The 13230-nt window shown below is 48.1% G+C and overlaps 1 protein-coding gene across 2 annotated transcripts in view; it reads left to right on the top strand.

Annotated features, from left to right (window-relative positions):
• UVSSA (UV stimulated scaffold protein A) overlaps nt 1-13230 on the top strand; it is a 262208-nt gene that overhangs the window by 238311 nt on the left and 10667 nt on the right. For both annotated transcript variants that reach the window (XM_078678640.1, XM_078678639.1), the window contains exon 13: nt 2943-3135. In XM_078678640.1, coding sequence (XP_078534766.1) covers nt 2943-3135 — 193 coding nt within the window. The remainder of the gene's footprint in view (nt 1-2942; nt 3136-13230) is intronic.

Below are 13230 nucleotides of genomic sequence, written 5' to 3'. Positions count from 1 at the left end.
ACATTTTTGTTTTTTTTACATTAGTTCGCTTCTGGGATTTTTGGAATTATACTCCAAATGTAGGTGAAATCCTCCAGTAGTATATTTCTTACATTCCAGACTCCAGTTTTGTGAATCGGACATCAGGAAGTAGAGGAAGCATTCTACTCTTCTTTTTTCAGATGTGAAACAAAGGTTATTGCATATTTCTCCCAATGATGTTCTTTTCAATACTTTGTTACATGACTTTGAGTGAAGACGAGCAAAATCTTTTATTCTTGAGCAGCCCTGAGCACTGCAGGAAACCAAGCAATGTGAATGTACAACTGAATAGAATGTATGAGTATAGAAAGAACAGCACAGGAGTGCTTCTTACCACCTGCCATAAGTGTGTCATGCCCTTCTCATATGACAGCCACACGTTAAGCAAAGGACACACTGTAGCTCCCTTTGTAGCTCCTTGTATTAGGTCTACGGGTCACCCCACATCACACAGTACAATATTTGTTGGTAGTATTGAATGCACAAACAACTCGCACAATTAGCAACTTTATTTCCTATAGCCGTTAGAATTAATATAGGATGCTGTAGATTTCATTACCACTAGTACAATTTTTTTTAATCCAGAACACTGCTTGGCTCATTGAGCATCTGTGTCAATAGCTAAACGGCAACAAAAAAAATGTTAAACCGCTGCAGATAGCTGCCTCATGCTCACAGAGATAGTACCCTAAAGTCATGAAAATATTAGTCATTTTAAGTTTCCCCATAAAAATAGACCCAAAGCACAGCACACTAGGGAAAGAAATAAACTGCAACCCACGTTTTAAAAAGAAAGACTTGCTGTACTGAGACACGTTATCCAGAGCAGATATGCTTCCAACTGCATGTTTTCCCGTCAAAACCCTCAGACATGTTTTGGAGGCAGTTATAAATGAAAAGTTATGATACGGATATCAATATTTTCCATCCTACCTGTAATTTGATTTAAATTTGATAATAGAACATAGTTACTCTGGTTCCCTGTGAAGTTTCACGCATAGATCTTGGTATAACCTTAGACTTTAGAAGTAAAATATATAAAAGAAGTCAATATTTTCATTGCTAGTCAGTAAATAATGCAGTAATCCTGATTCAGCTATTGAATAGATAGATCAGTGAGACGGTTAATTGAGATTTATTGGAAGGTTTGGATTTTATTTTGTGTTCAACAATTTTTTTATTAAGGCTCTGTGCATAAGGACTAAACAATATTATTCACTGGAGAACACGTATTGTACGCTTAATGCTAGAAACAAATCACATTCGAAAGTAAACAACGTATATTACACTAGGTAGTTTTAAGTACCATATAGTAAGTCAGTCTTGGTGGATATGCATACGCCTGCCCCATGGTTTGCTGGCAGAAAGGATGATGGCAAAGTGAGGGGAGGAGAGGAAGAACAAAATAGAAGAAAAGTGGTAACAACTGAGCTGACTATGACTAACTCAAGTTGTTCTTGATTGTTAGCGGTGGTACATGTGCTGTGGAGTAACCATAAGAAGCGGGAAGAAAGATAATTGATAGTAATTTAACTTTCAGTGAATAGCCCCTGTGCTAGTGTTGCATCTGAGCCCTCTTGGTGGTTGAATTACTTGTAGATATGTGTACAGCCTATCCCAGACAGGTATGGGACTAGAGAAAAGGTCTTGTTTACCACACGTTTGTCACATTTTTGACATGTGCTGTACAGGCTCTCCTTGTATGCTTTGTAAGAGAATATGCTTACAAGCAGTCATTATTAAGTGTATTGTTTATTAGCGATGCATGCAGAACCATGCATATCCATGTAAATAAGTTTGAATTAGCCTACACCCATATAACGGAGGTCCAAGTTCTCCTTCTTAGGTCTCACCAGGGCATTGAAAGCTTTGGCAATACAAATCCTCACAATGTGCTTCAGGTCAACCCATTACTTTTCATTGGTTGGCATTTTTATCAGTCTTATGCTTACTCCTTATTCGATGGCAGCCCTTCCTCTTCAGGTTTTTGTCCCTTCCCTGGAGGATGGATTATTTTCCATCCTCTTGATTGAATGGCTTGTATCCTTTCACTGCTTACATTCACAGAACTATTTTTTCTTTCCATACTTTTTTGTTGTTAATGTAATGTAATGTAAACTCTTGCGTTCAGTTGATTACTTCATATGTTATCCTTTTAACACACCTTTGTTAGAGAGCACTTATAGTATATCCAATAAGGAGAGACCACAGTGAAAGCAATAAGCGCCATATGGTTTGATGGAAAGTTGGCTCAAGTTCTGCAAAGCTAAACAAAGTGTTTTTTCATCATTCCAAACACTGGCAAGAAAAGTGCATATTAAAAATGTGAGTCTTTTGTCTGCTTTGTGCTTTGAGTTTCCAGTCACACGCCTGAAAGTGTGCGTTTACACCATTCTGCTGCCACAACCAGCATTCCAGACAGGCCTAGGCCCGATCATCATCATCTGAAAAATTGTAACTCAATGATATGAAGCATGTTTCATTGGGTCTAAATAGGAACTTTACTATGGTAAAACCCACACTACATTAGTGATTTGCTTTCTTGTAATACTGTTTGTGAATTTACCCGAACACATTTTTATGCAGGATTCTAAAGTCTTGGATTTTACTGTATTCTACTTGAATTCAGATTTCAGAGATTAGAATTTCATACAAATTACTTTAATGGTTTAACAAATGAGTTGTAAAAGTGGTAATATACTCCAGACTTCTTTTATTGTGAACATACTTCCCTTGCCCGTCTGGCAGCATTTCAAGGATACACCTGCACGATTAGAATTTGGAATTCTGATGATGCGCAAATTGTGGTATATTGTGTAAATAAAATGCTTGACTTTGTGTTGTGTTTTCCTACAAGTTGTACTGTTTTCGGCATATGATTGTAATTATCAAGATTGTGTAATGTTTTGTTTCCTTGTTAGATTGGCGGGACCCTGAACTCATGAGGGAGATTGAAGCAGCCACTGGAGAGGACCTAGGATCCTCTTTATGCCCTGGGAAAGGAAAGGGGAAAGGAAAGAAAAAAGGAAAGAAAAAGAAGTATCCAAATTTAACTGATCTAAAACATAATGCAAACACATCACGTTCACGGCTTGAGAAAAAGGTTTTTAACAAGTAAGATACCAAACACGATATTAACTTAGGTTAATGATGCATGAATATATATATATATATATATATAATGAGTTTACCTTGCATATGAAGACACTTTGCATCACCTTACTGTATTGGATATGGTACGAAAAATTTGATAATGAATTTCAGTTTAATGCTGACCACTTGAGTTAAAGGATTAGTATGATATGTTGTGTTAATTTTCTATGTTACCACTAAACTGGTTTCATAGTGCTAATGAGCATGTAATTTGATTTTCTTTAAAAGAACATTTTGCTGTTGGAAAATGTTGTCATGAATCAATGAAGTGCCTAAATGTTCTCAATTAAGTGAATAACCATTGGAAGAGTGTTCCACAAGTTACAGAGTGTGTTCTGCCCTTGAAGGGCTTTCTGGAAAGTGGTTACTAGGATGATTTTGCAGACAAGATCAAAAAGGGACAAATTTGCACGAATAAATGAAGTACCATCATTGTAGACAATTTGGAGTGGTTTATACTGCATCCCGTTTGATGTTGTATGTCAAAGCCAGTGATAGAGAAGGCAATATAGGATAATCCTCCTGCATTTTATTAGTCAGATGGTTGCCTTTTGTATTTGTTGGAATAACCCGTGTTCTGGGAAAAATGTTACACTCTCTGTTTAAGACCATTAGATACAAAAACAAGATTTAGAACTCATATTTACCAGTGGGGTTCAAGGTAGGTTACTGTCCACGAGAAACCCAGATTTGTTTGTACCAAACAAGATTGGCATAATTTATTACGTAGTTGTATAGTGCACTGCATGTCACCTTTCAGTTGCCTTAGAGCGCTTAGGCGCTCCATGGATTGTATGTGGTGGGACAGGGAAAACAAGAGTACAGTTGGGTAAGGGGGTTGGCAAACTAATCTTCTTCAGTCACAACTCACATATGCATGAAGTTCATTCGTAAGTACAACTGATTGGCTTGGTTTTAAGGCTATTTCTGAAGTGCCTATACTCCTATTCTGCCATCCGGCTAGGGTTCTCTTTGTCCCACAGGCCTGGGATTCTGGACACCCAAGATCCATTTTCAGTGCTTAATCTTATTTGAAGGCTTGTTGTGCTATTAAGCGCTCAGTTAATAAGTGCAGGTTTCTCTTTGGCACATAGTGTGGTGCAAGTTACTAGTTAGACTACGGGCCTGATGTGCTATTCCCATTTCAAACCAGGAATGATCAATTTGCACACCGACTAGTTTGAGAATATAAATGCAATTTGCAAAACAACATGTACTAATAGGTCGTGTAGCATATTTTCTATTATTAGGAGATCAAAAACTGATCTGCCTAATGAAAATTAATTAAGCAGGTCACGTTTTGCAATTCCCTGTGATTGGCTGCAAATGCCAGGATGGAGGCTTGCAGGGGACAGCAGACCTCTGTCTCAGCATTTACATTTCTAAACCGGATTTTTTTTTAAAAGCCGCCTATTACCATTAGAGCGACAGGTGCTGTGTTTAAAATAAATGTTTGCTGTCTGGGAAGACATCATGGGGAGCAGTCTTCCTAGCATCACCTGAAATTATTCCCATTGTGGAAGTTACCCCACCGGGACAGCTTCCCCTTTGAGCTCCCCCTTTCAGAATTTGTTACCACCACTTACCGTAACTGATCAGTGGTTTGCAGGTATGGCTGGGTCTAAACTAGAGTGGCATAGTGAGCAAAAAACGATGGATAAAACCCAGATCTATTGACTGGGGGTGAATGTTTTGTTTGCTGTGCATTCCGTCCATCTGTGTGTCACTTGCTTTCTCGCCCTAAGTGCGCTGGGTATGCCCAAACGTGGGTCCTGGGCTCACTGTGCCACTGGATTCAAGCTAGCCTGGCTGATATGGGGTGATGCCCCGAAACCGGTCCCAAGATGCTTGTTTCCGGTCCAGGAAGGGCCTGGCTTGGCAGTTGGGGCTGGACAGCTCTTACCTGGCACAGGGTCAAGACTGATTTGCATTTGGCTGGGTCTTAACTGGGGTGGCATGATGAGCAAAGGAACAATGGATTTATCCCAGATCTATTGAATGGGGTGAATGTTTGATTTGCTCTGCATTCCGTCCATTGTCTGTGTGTCAGTGGTTTGCAGCAACAGTTTCTTTCACAAACCGTTGATATGTATCATTGCGACTCCCATATTGAATAGGGATAACCTTTTGATGCAATCTCCTTTTTTGTGTTTCATAGTGGAGCGCAAAAGCCCTTTTACGAGTCCGAAATAATTTTCTGGCTGGTAAAAGGGCATTGATATAGTGTAAAAGGATTGTTTGCAGTTGCAAACTGTGTTTTTTCCTTCAAATTGCAGGCTTTGCTGCCGCAAATCACCTGGTGGTTTAACTTCATCGTAAAATGTTGTTAGGGCTGGTTTTTATAGTCATGCATACCCAAGTTAAGGCCAATTCTGGCTGATGTAGTCTGTATCATTGAGTTTCTAGAAGAACCTAGTATAAATGGTATTTCAATAATGTCTGTCATCACCAAGGATCTCATCATCTCCACAGCGCTGAAGGCAAAACAATCTTTATACCTGTGCTATATCGACTACAGCTCCGCCTTCGTACAGCTCCGCCTTCGACCGCGTAAACAGAAATCTGTGGCAAAAATTAAAGGGAATGCAAATCCCTTCAAAACTGTTGAACCAACTAATTCTTTTGCACAGTGATACCTGGGTCCAGGTTAAATTAGGAGCAGGGGACTTCCTAACCAAGAAAATCCCAACCAGCACAGGAGTAAAGCAAGGATGCGTGTTAGCGCCAACTCTATTCAACCTTTTTATGGCCGAACTATCAACCATTCTAAATGAAAACAACTCTCACGCACCTAAACTAGGGGGCTTCCAGCTGTCCAATTTATTCTATGCGGACGACCTAGTGCTAATTTGCCGGACCCTGATAGGCCTACAGCGGCTCCTTGATATCACCTCGCAATACTCCAAATCAAATAAACTCAACATCAATTATGACAAAACAAAAGTCATGTGCCTTAAAAACTGCAAAAAGAAATCAATACGCGGCTGGTTTATGGACAAAAAGAAATTGGATGTCACAAACAAATATCGCTATCTGGGTGTAATCATAGATCATAGGGGCAACTTCATATCACAACGAGAGGAAATAAAAAAGAGAGGCCTAATGACAGCTGTAACATTAAGAAATCTGAGAATGAAAATTGCTGGGCCAAACCTCTCCCCTCTAATAAAGCTGATCCAAGCCAACCTGATCCCTTCCATCACTTATGGAAGTGAAGGAATGAGAGGCAGGGACGCCGAAACAGTAAATGTAGTAATAACAAGAGCGATGCGCATGATCTTTGGCCTTCCTCGGTACACATCACTGGCGCAAATTCAACTTGAATTTGGGTTAGTAAAAGAAGAGCTGGCACGCAAGGGAGTTTACCTTAAAAGTTGGTACAAAATCAGTAGGGGAGAGGCAAATACCCTTAATGCACTACTCTGGAAAGAACTTCAAACCAAAGACAACGGCCCAGCAAGGCTTTTTCTGGAGGATGCAATAAAGCAACTGGGGGCGCAACAACTGTGGGATCTTCAAGGAAACCTGGCAGGTTTCAAAAAAGCAGTAAACAACATTGTCAGAAAAGAATCTCTCTTACAGAACAAAGCTTCACTGACGGAGGGAGCTCACGGATGACTAACTGTACACACCTACAAAAAACTTGCACCGCAAACGTATCTTTTGACCAGTTTCACCAAAAAAACAAAATAGTTATTCCTAAAATACCAGCTAGGAGTACTGCCCTCTGCAGACCACATGGCACCCTGGCTGCGTCCTCCAAAACCAGCAAAATGCCGCCTGTGCGGGAATGACGAGGAAAACATCTTACACCTCATCACTATCTGTAAGGAGCTGCAGCCTGAACGCAGGGACCTGCTGAGACCAGTATTCAACAAAAAAGGGATCAGGTCCTGTAGGCAAACAGTCCTGGCTTGCTTCTCAGGTGACGAAGTCCAAATGGCTTGTTGACTGGTAAAATACATCAAAGCCATAGAAGCTAGAATCACTTCAAAGAAAGAACAAATGGATAAAGAAAGCGTATTCTCCACACCCTTAGATTTAACGAACACTTGGTCCATACAGAAGGCAGGAACCGGCTGAGACCACTATTCAACAAAAAAGGGGATCAGGCCCTGCAGCCAAGCAGTCCTGGCTTGCTTCTCAGGTGACGAAGCCCAAATGGCTTGTCGAATGGCAAAATACATTAAAGCCGCAGTAGCCAGAATCACCACAAAGAAAGAACAAATAGACAATGAAAGCGTATTTTCCACACCCTTACAGCTAAAAAAAACACTTGGTCCACACAGAGGCACAGCTGACCTATAGGTACAAAAATGGACAGAGCACCAAAATGCACGCGCATACGGGGAAAAGGAATGGCATGCCTCCTATAAGGAATATGGTCTGCAACGCATCCAGAAAGGGAAAGGGGGCAAGGTTAACTACAAGAAATCACCCCGGAGGAATCGCAGACATGACCTAGTGGCGGACAAACATTAATTCTTAAAAAATCTTTTTATCACTTTTTAACTCTTCATAAGAACTATCGCCTAGGCTGTTACAAATATCTTTTATTTTTCTTAACGGTTTTTATTGCTGTTGGTCTTTTTGTAATAGTTTTTATTAACTGTACAATAAAGTATTCCTTACTCATCATCTCCACCTTGTAGTCAGTGTAGAAGAATGAGTGGGTTTTAAGAAGTAGTGAGGTGGTCAAAGATACAATACATAATCTGAAAGAAACAGGTTAGTATTAGATTCCTTACCTTAGAATATCCCCAGGCGTCAGTCTGGATCCGGAAACTTTTGCGTAGCAGTACCCCTGCACGTCGGTAGGCGTCGTCTGCAGGCGTCCCCTGCGGCTCCGCGTCGTCGGCGACGTGCGCCGTGATGACGTCGCTGGAGTATGTCGCCATCGCACCCCCGACTCCCCCCGACGCCCGCGTGATGCGGCCGGGGGCTCGGGTGGCCCCACCCCCGCGGGCCCGCGTGGGTCACCGACGCCGTCTACCCCATACCCGTCGGTCCCTGGGGAAGGCGCGTCGCGTGAGGAGATCGAGGCCTTCCTCATTGCTATGAGGGCGAGGTCTCCTCCGGCGGGGCCTACGGCGCCTGCGGGGCCGTCGGTCCCGTCTGGGGGCCCGAGCGGTTCGGGTGCTTCTGCCCCGACGCCGCCGGTGGCTCCGGTCCCGGCGCCGCTGGGTCCCTCAGGTTCGTCGCCGGCTGGTCTCCCGGCCTCTCCGGCGTCGGTTCCTTTGGGCCAACCCGTGGTACCGCCTCCGCGTGGTGCAGCGACTCCGCCGTCGGCTCCGGCCGGCGTCGGGTCCCCGGCACCGACGCCGCGCGGCGCCACCCCCATTCCCTCCCCGACTCCGGACACGGAGTCGGACCGGCGCCGGCCGACGCCGGATCCGACGCCGATGGGGCCCGTTGACCCCGATGTCTATATCGTCGACCCAGAATATGGGTATGATGAGGATGAGTATGGAGAGGGTTGGGAGGGGTCTGAGGACCCTTTATCCCGTGCCTGCCAGTATGATGTGGACTGGGTAGGTGATCTGGGTGATGCCAGTGGCCTGGACGAGTCGCCCAACCCTGGGTTTGTCTCCCCGTCCCCTGTGGCGTCTGAGGCAGGTGCTGCCTATTCAGTGGTCCTGATGAGGGCTGCCAAGGCCTTACACCTTGAGCTCCCCGTCGCGACGGTCAAACCGAACATTCTGACCGAAGTGTTTAAACCGCAGTCATGCCCCCAGGAGCCTCTGCTGCCGTTTAATGAGGCCCTGACGGATGTCCTTTTGGGCACCTGATCCAGGCCCGCTTCCGGTGCGCCGGTTGACCGGAATGTGGCAAGGCGTCACCGTCCATGCTCGGACGACCCTGCCTTTTTATCCACCCATCCCTCCCCGGAGAGTCTGGTGATCCAGGCCTCCACTTCGCAGTCCGCATTTCCGTCGGCTCCGCCCGATCGGGAATCAAAGCGGTATGACCAGTTTGGTAAAAAGGTCTTTTCCTCTTTGAGCGCTGGACTGCGGTCTTGTAATACCGCGTGCCTCTTGGGCCGCTACACCCACTCCCTGTGGGATACGGTCGAAGAGTGTTTGCCGCAATGCCCCCAGGAAGTGCGGGACAAGCTCACCCGGGCCTTGGTTGAAGGCCGGGATGCGGCGCGGTACTCGATCCGTTGTGGTCTGGACACAACCGACTCCCTGGGACGGGCCATGTCCACGACGGTGGCGATTCGTCGCCATGCTTGGCTGAGGTCTGCCAACTTTTCGCCAGACGTCCAAAATACACTCATGGACATGCCATTTGATGGCAGTCGCCTGTTTGGTGACAAAGCGGACCACGCGCTGGAGCGCTTCAAGGACTCCAGGGTCACGGCCAAGTCCTTGGGTCTTTCGACCCAGCGCCAGCAGACGGGTTCGTTTCGCCCCTTTCGTGGCCAAGGGAGGGGCGGTCCCACACGTGCTGCCAGCCACGCGCCGCAGAACGCTCCCCAGCGCGGTGGCGGCCGTGGTTTCCGCCGTGGTGGCGGTAGAGGCCAGCGGCGTGGTCAGTCCACGCCTCCCTCCGCTGCTGCATCCAAGCCTTCCTAGTCCGAGCTTTCGGGCTCACGTGACGCCAGTGGGTGGCAGGGTTCGCCATCACCACTCCCGCTGGCGCGCGATAACATCGGACAGGTGGGTGCTGCAGCTCGTTCGAAGGGGCTATGCCCTCCCCTTCGAGTCCACTCCTCCAGCCATGCCACCGCAGAACCACCGTGTGTCGGGGGACCACTTGACACTTCTGCAGGAGGAAGTTACGGCCCTCTTGGCCAAGGGGGCCATCGAGCGCGTTCCTGGGCCAGAAGTAGGGTGTGGTTGCTACTCCCACTACTTTCTGGTACCCAAGAAGGACAAGGGAGGCCTGCGTCCTATCTTGGACCTGCGGAACGTCAACGGCTTCCTCCGGAAGGAGAAGTTCAAGATGTTGACTTTGGCTCAGGTCTTGGCTGCTCTAGACCCACAAGACTGGATGGTAGCGTTGGACTTGCAGGATGCGTATTTTCACATCCCCGTCCTGCCGGCCCACCGGCGTTACCTGCGGTTCACGGTAGGCCACGAGCACTTTCAGTTTATCGTGCTCCCATTCGGCCTTACCAGCGCCCCACGGGTGTTCACGAAAGTGATGGCGGTGGTCGCGGCTCATCTGCGCCGGTTAGGGGTTTCAGTCTTCCCCTACCTCGACGACTGGTTGTTGAAGGCGGGCTCGCCCCATAAAGTCGTCCACCACCTTCAGACGACGGCAGACCTCCTGCACGAGCTGGGGTTTTCCATCAATGTGCCGAAATCACACCTGTGTCCCTCTCAAAAGCTCCTTTTCATCGGAGCGGTTCTCGACTCGGCGCAGTTTCGGGTTTATCCCCCGGAACGGCGGGTCCGGGATATTCAGGCTCTGATTCCCATCTTTCAGCCGTTATCCCGGGTTTCGGTCAGGTTGACGCTGCGGCTTCTGGGGCTGATGGCCTCCTGCATCCTACTGGTGCATCACGCCAGGTGGCGGATGCGGGCTCTGCAGTGGGACCTGAAGTTTCAGTGGGCCCAGCATCAGGGCAACCTATCCGACCATGTCCTGATCTCGGAGGGCACTGCGAGACAGTTGCAGTGGTGGCTTACGGACCGCGATTGGGTCAGAGGCAGATCCCTCTCCCTTCCCCAACCGGAGCACGTGGTTGTGACGGACGCGTCCCTCCAGGGCTGGGGTGGCCACTTGGGAGAGGCGGAGATCAGAGGCATCTGGTCTCCGGCGGAGTCCCGGCTCCATATCAACATGTTGGAGCTACGGGCGATTCGCCTAGCACTGAAGGCATTCCTCCCCTTTGTCAACGGGAGTGTAGTGCAGGTGTTCACGGACAACACCACCGCCATGTGGTACTGCAACAAACAGGGCGGTGTGGGGTCGTGGACCCTTTGCCAGGAGGCTCTGCGTCTCTGGCAATGGCTGGAACGTCAGGGCGTGACTCTGACGGTTCAACACCTGGCAGGTTCTCTGAACGCCAGGGCGGACGAACTCAGCCGTCGGTGCTCGGTGGATCACGAATGGCGTCTGAACTCGGACGTGGCGAGAGGCCTCTTTCAGCAATGGGGAGAGCCTTGGTTAGATCTATTCGCCACAGAAGAGAACGCGCAATGTCATCAGTTCTGCGCGTTGGAGTTTCCAAGACGGCACTCGCTCGGCGACGCCTTTCGGCGCGAGTGGAGTTGCGGTCTGTTGTACGCCTTTCCGCCTATACCACTTCTGCCCAGAGTGCTGAAGAAGATCAGGCGCGACCGGGCCCAAGTTATCCTTGTGGCTCCGGACTGGGCTCGAAGGTACTGGTATCCCGAGCTACTCAGCATGACAGTCGGTCCCTCGATCCGCCTGCCCCTTCAGGAGGACCTTCTGTCGCAGCAGCAGGGGACGGTCCTCCACCCGAACCTGTCCAGTCTCCACCTCCATGCTTGGAGATTGAGCGGCGACAGTTGAGGCCATTTGACTTGCCTCCTGAAGTCTGTGATGTTATTCTGGCAGCCAGGCGTCCCTCCACAAAGTCGGTATACGCCTGCCGGTGGAACAGATTTGTGGCATGGTGCACAGCAAAGGCTGTGGACCCCCTTTCTGCCCCTCTGTCTGAGGTTCTCCTCTTCCTTCTTTCCCTTGCCCAGCAGGGCTCTGCTCTGGGCACTATCAAGGGCTATCTTTCTGCCCTTTCCGCCTTCTTAAGGCTACCTGATCAGCCATCTTTATTCAAGTCCCCTATTGTATTACGATTCTTAAAAGGCATCACGCACATGTATCCACCTGCTCCGTTCGTGATGCCTCAGTGGGACTTGAACCTGGTTCTGACTTTCCTGATGTGTGCTCCCTTTGAGCCTCTTCATTCCTGTCCTCTCCGTCTTCTCACTTTAAAGACGGCCTTCCTGGTTGCCATCACCTCTGCCAGGAGAGTGAGTGAGCTCCAGGCCCTTTCTGTTAAACCTCCTTTCTTGTCTGTTCATCCTGACAAGGTGGTTCTTAGGACTAGACCTTCTTTCCTGCCCAAGGTAGTCTCTGCTTTTCACATTGGGCAGTCCATCACCTTGCCCTCCTTCTTCCCGCCTCCGCATCCTTCAAAGGATGAAGAGCGGCTCCATCGTCTGGACCCAAAACGTGCGCTTTCATTTTACATGGATCGCACACGCCAGTTCCGGGTGGATGACCAACTGTTTGTTGGCTACGTGGGTGAGAAGAAGGGAAGGGCGGTGCAGAAACGAACCATCTCTCGGTGGGTCGTCCTGTGCATCAAAGCATGCTACTCTTTGGCTCGGAAGGAGCCTCCTGTTGGGCTGAGGGCCCATTCCACTCGGGCTACGGCGGCTACTACTGCCCTGGGCCGGGGAGTCCCTTTGCAGGACATTTGCCAGGCGGCTACGTGGGCCTCGCTGCACACCTTTGCGAGGCACTACTGCCTGGACAGTCAAGTCCGGAGGGATGGCTTCTTTGGCCGTTCGGTCCTCCAGGACTTTCTGGTGTAGGTTGTATTGGTTCGCAGACCCACCACCGGGGTTGGTATTGCTGGGGTATCTATTCTAAGGTAAGGAATCTAATACTAACCTGTTTCTTTCAGATGAACAAGTTACTTACCTTCGGTAACGATATATCTGTAAGAAACAGTAGTTAGTATTAGATTCCTTACCGCCCCACCCATCCTCCCCGTTCTGCGAACTGATACCTAGGGTTAAGGACATCCCTTTCAGGGCCCTAGTTTCAAATGGCACCAGTGTTAGTTCTCACATGGCTCTGCGTGTTCTGGCGCGGAAAAGCTGTGTGCAAAGAACTGACGTCAGCGCGCGGAGGCGGCGTCTATATACTCCAGCGACGTCATCACGGCGCACGACGCCGACGACGCGGAGCCGCAGGGGACGCCTGCAGACGACGCCTACCGACGCGCAGGGGTACTGCTACGCAAAAGTTTCCGGATCCAGACTGACGCCTGGGGATATTCTAAGGTAAGGAATCTAATACTAACTACTGTTTCTTACAGATATATCGTTACCGAAGGTAAGTAACTTGTTC

Source organism: Lissotriton helveticus, chromosome 2_2, assembly GCF_964261635.1.
Source record: "Lissotriton helveticus chromosome 2_2, aLisHel1.1, whole genome shotgun sequence".
Lineage (NCBI taxonomy): Eukaryota > Metazoa > Chordata > Amphibia > Caudata > Salamandridae > Lissotriton > Lissotriton helveticus.
The sequence above is the reverse complement of the archived record's forward strand: the minus strand, read 5'-3'. Positions and strand labels throughout refer to the sequence as shown.